The sequence below is a fragment of the Benincasa hispida genome, chromosome 6, assembly GCF_027475165.1.
Source record: "Benincasa hispida cultivar pf3 chromosome 6, pf3_genome.v1.1, whole genome shotgun sequence".
In the NCBI taxonomy this organism is placed as follows: domain Eukaryota; kingdom Viridiplantae; phylum Streptophyta; class Magnoliopsida; order Cucurbitales; family Cucurbitaceae; genus Benincasa; species Benincasa hispida.
The window spans coordinates 24,969,122-24,980,106 of record NC_143483.1 but is presented as its reverse complement, the minus strand read 5'-3'; the positions used below and the strand labels follow the sequence as shown (position 1 = coordinate 24,980,106).

At 32.6% G+C, this 10,985-nt stretch overlaps 1 protein-coding gene and 1 long non-coding RNA gene across 2 annotated transcripts; both read right to left on the bottom strand.

Moving 5' to 3' along the window:
- Positions 1–2,867: 2,867 nt before the first annotated feature.
- LOC120079165 (uncharacterized) lies at positions 2,868–3,468 on the bottom strand. Its single transcript, XM_039033336.2, has 2 exons — positions 3,142–3,468; positions 2,868–3,047 (listed from the first exon to the last, which is right to left on the bottom strand). Exons 1-2 carry the CDS (start codon positions 3,466–3,468, stop codon positions 2,868–2,870), a joined length of 507 nt encoding a protein of 168 aa, XP_038889264.2.
- Positions 3,469–7,520: 4,052 nt separating this feature from the next.
- On the bottom strand, positions 7,521–10,407 carry LOC120080330 (uncharacterized). Its single transcript, XR_016530087.1, has 3 exons — positions 9,684–10,407; positions 7,948–8,779; positions 7,521–7,830 (listed from the first exon to the last, which is right to left on the bottom strand). It is a non-coding gene; the product is annotated as an uncharacterized LOC120080330 (long non-coding RNA).
- Positions 10,408–10,985: the final 578 nt, after the last annotated feature.

Genomic DNA, 10,985 nt, shown 5'->3' with positions numbered 1-10,985 from the left:
AGATATAGCAAAATTTTATAACTATCAATGATATATGTTGATAGATACTGATAGCCATCAATATAAGTCTGTCAGTATTTATCAGCGTCTATCATTGATAATTCTAAAATTTTGTTATTTTTTTGTAAATATTTTAGTTCATTTTTCTTATTTGAAAAGAACCAAAGAAAAATTAAATTTTGTTCTGTTTAAGTCATTTGTTAAGGTTTGTTAAATCAAAGTACTTTTTTATTTAATTTTTAAAGTGCTGTGGAACAATACTGCATTCTAAAAGAAAATAATTTATGAATTATTTATTGAAATTGTTATAATTATTGATGACTTTAGTGAGAACTAAAATCTACATTCGTCTGTATCCAATAAAGACAATATTTTTGTCTTAAGAAAGATAATGGAAGTAAATGGAAGTAGGAATATCACAAAACTTAATATATAAAAACTCTCAATTTCACCCTAATGGGTCCACCCACCCATAAGAATTGGGACCCACCCACTATCTTAGGACAAAAAATTAACATATTTTTATCAAATTGAACTAGGACCCATCAGGTACATTTAAGCCTTTAAGTATAAGTAGTGTTCGAGTGGGTCCTAGTTCTCAATTTGATTCTTAATGGGTGGGTCAAATATTCCAAAAAAAAAAAAAAGTAGGTTGAATTTTTATGGGTCTAAATATGTTTATAAAGTAACAATTTAATAATCCATCCAAATTTATTTTACATCTTAATAATATTGTTTATAACACAATTTGATATATATGTATATATTATAGAAACGGTGAATTTGAACATTTTCAAATATTGAGAACCAAAATAAGAATTACGAACTTTTGGAAAATTATAAGCATATGTGGTAAAATTTGATGTTTCTTAAATTTTCTTAGGATAATATGTAATGGTGATGGTGATAATTATATTAAGAGTACATGAATGACAAGTATCACTTCCTAATTTGGAACAACTGGAAATTGAAGAGGCTCATAATTTGAAGATGATATTTCACAATGTAGTCATTCCTAATTCCTTCTCCAAGCTCAAAAGCCTACAGATTGGTCAATGTGACAATCTTAAAATGATTTTTCCTTCCAATATGATGAGTAGACTTACATGTCTTAAAATCTTAAAGATTGAGAGGTGTAATTCATTCGAAAGAGTATTTGAAGTGCAAGAGTCAAATACTTCAAAGAAGAATATTGATTTGCTCCCAAGTTTGAGGCATTTGGAATTAATTGAATTAACAAACCTCCAATACATATGGGAGATGGACCCTTCTGAACTTTTGGATGCTAAAAATATTGAAATTTCGTTCATTTGTCAATGTCCAAAACTTAAAAGAAAATATCCAAATAAAGTTCTTCACCAACTGGAAAAGTTGGACATAGATTTAAATGAATTGGAAGAGATATTGAGAAAGAAAAGTCGACGCACATGTTGGGACATGATCAATTAAAGACTCCTTCCAAAGTAAATCTTCAGTCACTTTACTAAATATTTCGATAAATATATATTATTATCTTCAATTTGTCAAAATAAATGTTAATAATGTTTTTGAAAATCAATATAATTTGTCAAATATAATTGGATATCATTGTTTGTCCCTTTTCTAGAAAAATATATGTATTCTTTAAATTCTTTTAGTTTGGATTTTTTCCCCTCAAACAAAAAGTTATTATGTTTTTTTTCCATAGTGAATTTGAGAGCTTCCCCTCAAATAAAAAGTTATTATGTTTTTTTACCATAGTGAATTTGAGAGCATGAATTTTTTTATACATATTTAAAACAAACTCAGGGACTGTTTGGGACACTGAGATGATATAGGATGTAGAGAGTTCTGATGTTTGTGTTTGGTGTGTAAAGTTGTTATGTCTGAGTCGATATGTCTGTGTTTAGTGTGCAGCGTTGTTATGTCTAAGTTCATATATCTGTATTTGGGTGTGCAGAGTTGTTATGTCGGTGCTATCTGGTTTAGTTTTTGTACTCTATAATAATTTGCCTGTATGAACACTTTTTCTTTTTTCATCTTATAATCCAATTATTGTATCCATCCTATTTGGAATAAGAAATTGATTGCATTTTTTTATTCTTTCCAATCTCAAGATATGGTATACAGTTCAATTTTATATTATTCATTTCAAACTTCTCATCAAAGAAAGCCAACTGGTTTTACAATATAGTATTAACTTAGACTGGATATGAAATTAATTAAATTCATTCCATTGATAAAATAAAAGAATTAGACCGGATATGAAATTCATTAAATTCATTCCCCTCAAAAGATTTTATATAATTTGTGGTACTATACATGACCATTTTACAACTTAATTAGAAATATTTTCATCCATATCCAAGGGTCAATACCATAGGCCATTCGTACATGTCACAAAAAAATCAACAAATATTAAAAATCTATGGAATAAGAGATTAGGAGAAGTTACAAAAAATAATAACAAACCAACTTGCAAACAACGACAAAAAAAACTAGTTAGTCTCGCCCAACAAATGCATGCAATACCTTTTAACTAAAAAATCACTTGTTCACTGAATATCATTCACGAACAGATCTATGAGGGTCAACTGATCATCCTCCTTTAAACCTTCAACTTTATAGATCTATTCGATGACCTCCTGACGTCTCTTGAGCTCTAATTCATATTTTTCTTTTTGCCATTGTACAAGTTTCTCCATTTTACTTTCCTGCACGTCCATTGTTGTGCATACAATGTCAAGCATTTCGGATTGGAAAGGAGTTCTCTTGCATTTTGTTCCTCTCGTATCGTTACTTGATTCAGTATGCCTACTGATGGTTATATCTGGGTAAACCTCATCCATCCCATCAACAGTTGGTATGTTCATGTCAGGTATACTTTCTTATTGCTCATTAACCTGTGATTTCAATCGAATATCCTCCAAATGTTCATCTGTTGCAGATGCTTGATCGAACGGGGTTTTACTGCCTTCACTAGTGGCCCTATCTTTCCCAAATACGATTGAAAGCTCATCACAGTGGGGGAATGGTTTGTGTCTCAAACCCTTCACGTTGGGATGGGACTACAAATAGGAACGTATATTATGTTAGAACATCATATTATATTAGAAAGAGTTCACCATTATAAGATAATAATACTATAATGTGTTCTCTTACCCAAACCCATACATCGAAAACCTCTTTCTCTACCTGCACACATTTGAACTCGTCGTTCCAACCAAATCCATTGCATGCATTACTCAGCATCTCAACGATTGCACAATATTGTCGCTTTAAAAATCTAACCATGCACTCTATTGTTGACAGCCTGATGGAACAACTAGGAATTTTTTCTGTAAATAGACATTGTAACTGTTGTAGATAGCCAGGCTTGAATGTTTCTTTATCAGCTTGCCAACCTGTTTCTACCAATTGCAATACCACTAATCGTGCATCTTCAACCTTTGTCCAAATGTGTTTTGTCATTTTCTCACGTCTTGCCATTTAGCTACATACATACGTATAACTTAATAAAATAAATTGGGTATAGTTAGATAAACAAAGTTTGAGTACAAAAAACATAGAACATGTTTCATCATTTACATGAATCAATTAACACAACATAAATTAAGATAATTCACTAAAGTAGATTGTTGGACACGAGAGATAACATAGTCTAAAAGTAGGAGGAAGTTATTCATAGTAAAGCTAATTGAACAAGAAACTTTGTGCTCACAACTTGTTCCCATTCATCGAACATTCGTGTCGCTAACTCATCCCTGAAACTGGTCCACTAGTCGGATGTTTCAATAAATTCAATATTTTCATTGCGGAGCTTGTTAGATGTAAAATCTTCGTCATCCGTTGTTCCAGACATTGTAGTCTTGCTCATCTCCCTCGTTATCAGGTTGTGCAGCAGGCAACATATCGTTATTGTTCTACATTGGATCTTAACTGAATAGTAGAACTTTCCACGTAGGATCGCCCAACGACCTTTGAGTATGCCAAATGCTCTTTCTATGCAATTTATAGCAGATGAATGTTACATTTTGAAAATTTTTCGTGGATTAGTCGGTGCATTTCCAGCACCACGCCATTCTAAAAGATGGTACCACTCCGCCTATATGGTGCCAAGAATTCCTCAGCATTGGGATATCCAACATCACATAAGTAATAATAACCTAAATGGTATACATAAAATTAATTGACAAACTATTTGGTCTTAAATCCAGACAATGGAATTGATGGAGTAATATAACATGCAACGGAAGACATCAGAATCAATAAGCACTTAAACTACATTTAATTTGAGTTTTAAGCATGTTATTCATATGACATTCATAAGAGGATTTAAAACACATATTACCTTTGAAGATTTCTTTCACGAATTTAGCAGAAATTCATCAAAATAGAACTTAAATCTTCAAGAAGACCACCACCGAGATCTTCTCCACTATGCTCAAGAAGGAACGTGTGGTGGAAACACTTAAATCAAGTTGAATTGAGGATGAACAAGGGAGGGATGAGTAGGGTTTTCAGGTTTTCACTGCAGCAAGTAAAACTCGGATTACTTAATCATCTGAATGCATAGAGCTTCTATATATAGATAGAATTCATGCAAATATACAGGGTTGCATGGAGGGCAACTCCTCTTTGAAGATCGTCACAAGATTGAATTGGATTTTGGTGATAATCCATCAAAAGAAGTTAGTGGGTTTTTCCAAAACAATGGAAAAATCCATTAACTTACAATGATTTCAAAAAATATTTTATTTTGTTATTTAAATTAGTTTTATAAAATTAATTAAAAAATAATTAACTTAAATAAAACTAATTTTAATTCATTTTTAATTAAACTTTTTAACTAAAAAAATATTAATTTAATATATTAATATTAAATCGATAAAATATCTATTTCACCAATAAATCAATTTTATATTTAAATCATAATTTAAATATTAATTTATTTTCCAATTTCGTTTAATTTCGATTAATTCAAACATTTTTAATTGTATTATATATAATCAATCGAAAACCCTAAAATTTATTTTAAATATTTCAAATTCATAATCCTAATTTCATACATCAATACTCAATTTGTTATTCCAATTTAAGAGCTAGTAGAGGGACCTAATGGACCTACAGATCATGAGCTCCAAGGATTGTAATTAATTCGTTAAACTCTTTAATCAAATTAATAACCATTCGTTAACCATCAAGACACACCACTATAGCTCGATAGTTGCACTCTCCTCACTGTAGATATATTTCTGTCCATGTAAACCATAATCAGTAAGTCGATCCTTCATAGGTCGTTTGTAATTACAGTTGTGTCAAAACTACCATGTTACCCTGTAAATACATATTGTTCCTTAGGTTCCCACTGACAATCTGATGAACAACTTGATTCATAATACTACTTATGAATCATGTCCCTCTCTATCATGAGAAGACGGGGTCCTGATTGTTCAAGACCAAGAATTAGCACTTAAGAGAACAACCTATCTGCTAACCCTAAAATGAGTAGGAGTGAATTCCATCTTGCAGGGCTATATCCCCAGCTATCCATCCGATCTTATTCCCAAAATGGAAAGCTTATTGAGCAGTGTTGTTGGATTATTCTTACCCATGCAGATCAAAGTATAATCCTGAATAAACAAGAGTTCATAGCTAGCTCAAGATTAAGATCGAGTTATCCTAGGTTACTTAATTATGAAATAGTCAGTTTTAACAGTAAATGGTCGTTATAAAATAAAGTGACTTTCGTGGTAGACATATGCAAACTCATTGTATAGGATGTCTCCACTCACATGTCTCTATATGAATGACCTGTGTATCACATCATTTGTATTACCTATACAAAATGGTCGCATCCAATAGTATTACTAGGATGAGATACACAATTTCGTTCATATACTTATAGACCATTTTGGTCATATACTATTAATTTGATACTGTTTATGGCACCTCATAAGTTAAAGTATTCATACTATAGCCATGGATATGTTTATTGGATTTTCATAATAGAATGAAAAATCAACAATTTTATTGATTAAGATACTCAAAAATATTTTATTGATAAATAAAATGTTTAACACAAAATTTATGAACTGCGAGTTCTAGAACATTCCCAATAGGAATTAGAAAAGTCTATACCCTTAGGAACCTTCAACCCGTGTGATCATGAAATTTCATCCCTAAGCTCTGTAGAATCGGCTGCAGAGCCTGAACCCTGGCAACACAAATATGAACTCGCCATTTGTTGATCAGACGACAAGCACATTCGTGGCTATATCACCTTTCTGAATACGATAGCAAGGACAGTCGGCTGTACTTACATTGACCTTTATGTATGGGCCATCCAATGCACCAAGACAATATGGGATCATACATTGATAAAGGGATAAACATTTACTAATTTCCTAAAAATCTAGAATATAATATTTAATTAGGAGTTGAATTAAAATTATTGTAATACCTCGAACCATTTTCACTTACTGTCAGTGCAGTCATTTGTGATAGGCTCGGATTTTTTCAGGAGTAACTCATGAAGTTGTAGTACTGCAGTCAGAAAGGACCTAAAATGCCTCGAAATAGTTTCACCAGACCGTACGAACATTCATTCAACTACTCGGTTCTTAATGTCGTGTGCCAAAATGTGGAGGAAAATTGCCACCATCTCTTGGACATCAACACATTGAGTAGGGGCCAGACGATGGTCATCCTAAGCCTGTTACAGAGGATGACGAAAGTCCATCTATCCACTAGTGTGCTCTCACGACAGTAGATGTCATTCTCATAAATAAACCGAAAGAAGTTTAGCTGTCTAATTTGATGTCTAAGTAGGAGGGTTGGGTCTCTATTCTACGATGGTCATTTAGTAACAGGGCCAATGTTAGGAATAGTTGTCATTGGGACGTGGTGATGATTAAAATGATAGTAAAGACTTCTTCATTTTCCATATTTTGGGATAGAAACCTAAAACCCTATGATACAAAAGGAAAAATAGTTTTATCAGAGATTGGGCCTTAATTGAAATACATAACTTATATTAGAATTAGTAATTAAGATTATTTTGATTATTATCCCTTTCTTCAAAACGTCTTTTAAATAATTTGTTATTATTGTTGTTTAAAAAAATCAGTCAAAATTTAAGATTAATTGTAAATAGTCAACGAAATACCAACTTTTTAATACTAAATTGAATAATACGAATGCTAATATTAATAATACGGTTAAAAATAAGTTAAAATTTAAGATTTTCCAAAACATTTTTCCATATTTTCATTCATTAAACTGTACCTTAGATTGAATAAGGTGTGGCGATTGTACTATATTAAGAATTTTTTTAACCGTATTGTTGTTCAGATACTCTCTATTTCTTCATAATTATATGCTTCATTTATAACTATTTAAATGCAAAAGATGGTAACCATAATGATTAATACAAAATTGTTATGAGTTGTAGCACTTGTAAATATTCATACGTCATCATTATCAAACGCACAAAAAAAATATAATTTATGAGTCAACTATCAAATGTCCATGTTCAATGGGCAGTGTATGAAAAACCATGAATTACAAAGAATAGGAAAAAACCACAAACTAATGGCAGTGTACTTCAACTACAAGTCAAACCCAAATATACAACATTTAAAATTAGGAAAAACATACATAATACACGAACCTCATACCAATGGTTGTGTTAATAGTTTGGGCTGAAAAAAACAAAGAAAGTATTTAGTTAGAAAGTCACGGTATGTAAGACTAATAATTTAGGAATACATTTTGGACAAACATATACATACCTATTTTACTTGGGGATTGTAGTTTGAGGATCAACGAACCACCGAATTGACTCTAGCACTAAAATGGTGTTGCCGTTAGTTGCCATCAAATAAACCATGAACATATAGATATGTAGAAGTGGATAGGAAGAAAATGTATATAATCCAAAAACAATGATAGTCAGGAATAACTCACCAGACTAACAAGGAGGATAGTAGATTGTAGAGATTCATCAAGTGTACGCAATATGGGATACAAGTGATTTGTAGGAGAATAGATGAGATGAACCACATTTAAACTCAAGTAGAATATATATAAATATAGTCGGCCTCAGACATTGGATCAACTGGATCTCTGATACCACTTGTGAGAGTTTCTGAACCTAACTTAGATGGCCAAACAGAATGCAAATAATCAGCAGAAATAAATCGAAAGCAGTAAAGAACACCAAGATATATAGTGGTTCGACCAGTTTGGTCTACATCCACTTTGAGAATCAGCTTAAATTAATTTATTAATGAGCAATAAAGAAATTTTATAAATTACAGATAAACAATGAATTCACCAAGCTGTAATTCTAAGATCCATTGATACTGAGAGATCCGCACACAATATCACCTCTGAAAACTGAGAATAACCCGCTGTAAAATAGCCCAAAACAGTGTGCTACCCACCTTTGACCGGCGAACCACTAAAACCAAATCTGCAAGTAAACCCACGCGCTTAAACGGAACTGACCGGCGCACCCACGCGCTAAACCGAAGTTGACCAGTGCACCCACGTGCTAAACCGGATATGGCCGACCACTGCTCTTCCACGAAGCCGACACCCAACGTCCAGCCGAGTGGCTCTTCAAGGATGGCTACTCACAGGCGGCTTTAGACATCGCTTTCGGCTTTGGCCTTCCACGAAGCCGGCCGCACAGTCCAGAGGACTCACAATCTCCTCAGGCGACTGCTGCGAACTTGTTTTCTTCATGCGGTTGTCTCTCTTCTTCAGCCAAAAAAAGAGACCCACGAAAATTGCCCTATTTTGGAGAAGATAGGGATATTACAAAATTTCCACTGCTCATTAATTACAAGAATGCCATTGGGCCTTTAATTTTTCCAAAAACCCAATAAAACTCACTTAAAAACCTTGTTATTTTCTACAGAATCCACAATTTATCCATAATTTTAAATCTAGTAAGAAAATATAACGATTAATGGTTAACTTTCAATAAAATTATATCCTTTGTATTAAAAAAATGGCACTTACAAATGACACTTACTAATTAATTTTCCACAAGTAAAGTGTGGGTAACAAATTAAGTGACAACTTTCACCAAAGTCGTGTCCTAGATGATGACTACAAGAGATAGTGAGATTTGTAGACCAAATCACATAGAAGTTAGAGATGTTTAGAGAGATTGGTCCCTTACTAGTTAATTTTTAATGTAAGCATTTACGTAAGTATCTCTGGGTCAAACATTCGATCAAATTTTTAGCTTTCATTGGGTCCTCAACATAGTATACACATAATTCTAGTTAAGGCTGAATCTACAAACTATAATGTAAAGTTCGTAAAACCAATCAATTTTATCATTTAAGAATTGAACACATTTTAGGACCAAACAAATATTCTAGTGAAAGTTAGAGCAGAACAATGCCAAAAACCTCCAAATAAAACATCAAATATGACCAAACAAACCTTTTTAGGACCAAAATGTGATTCACATTTGAGTAAGAACAACGCCAAAATTCTTGAACTAATACCAGAAAAATCAAGAAAAAAGAGAGACCAACAGTAGAAGAGAAATAGAGAAAAACATCAAGAAAATAGAGATAGAGAGAGCACCATCCATTACAAAGCAATCTAAACTACAAAGAGAGAACCATCTATTTTTGGAAGAAGAAAGCAAGTGGAATAAAAAATGTGTGAATTGAACTTACAGGGGGTTTGCGTCGGTACTGTCGTCGATACAGCAGTATGGAACCACCGGTGGCAACGTCAAACCACCAACAGTAGTGTCGAACCACCGGCGATAGCGTCGTACCATAGTCGGCAGCGTGAAGGGACCAATTGTTAGCAAACCCTAACTTTTGGGAAGAACTTTGAAGATGATGGGACGAAGATGAAGAACCAAGCGCGCGAGTGTCGACCGATTTTCTTTCCGTAAATGAGGGAAGCCAATATTCCACATGAGGATTTTTATTTCTTTATGAAAATAAGTTATACTTGACGTTTTCAAAATGACATGAAAATAAAGTTAAACTTGATGTTTCTTAATCATCGAGTACTTGGTCAGCGTGAAAAAAATTCAAAAAATTTGGTCATCCTCCGCTTTTTTCATTACTTCTTACATTTTTACATATAACTTGACATTTTTTTTTTCCTAAAAACGTTAAGTACTTCTAATTTGCAACCGTCAAGTAATGTTGTTTTTGTAGTAGTGATTCATTGGCCCTAAACAAGTGAATTTTCTTCCTAATTAATGACTTAGCCTATGCAGCCTATGCAGCCTAAAATTGCATACCTTAAACAAATGAATTTTCTTCCTAATTATTGACTTAGCCTATGAAGCCTAAAAGCCTAGAAATGCATACCTTGATTTCATGATTAATCACTTAATCAATTCTAAATGCCTTAATTAACTGTGTTAGATAGTTTCAATATTAAGCATTAAAAGGTAATCTTGACTAAGATGAATTAATAGTTCGAAAAGTTTAGGTTATTAATTCAATTGTTCTTGAAATCAACTAATCATGAAATATTATGAAAAGATTAACCTAATTAACCTAATTCATACATAAGCATGCTTTATTTTTTGCTCTTTGAGATTAAACACATAGACATGTCAACAATTCCTAACATTCAAAGAATTAAAGAGAATCGGCCAAAAACCCTAAAACTAAATGCATAGAGGTTCATTCACCATTCAAGAATGAAATTACAACAAGAAATTCATCCAGAATTACAGATAATTACAACCTCATAACCAAGAATGATTAAGACTCATCCTAACCTAGACTAGAATTTCTTACCTTTATCCTTGCATTCTTTCAAGATACATCATGGAATAACAAGCAAGGATGAAAGGACAGAAAAGAAAATGAGAGACAAAAGTATAGAGATCTGGAAAATTGAGAGGAAAATCGAGTTGAAGTGAATCTCCCATGCGAAGATTTGAAGAATCCTTTTATAATACAGGGCAGAGCGCCATTGTGCTAGGGTAGAGCATAGCTACAATCTAG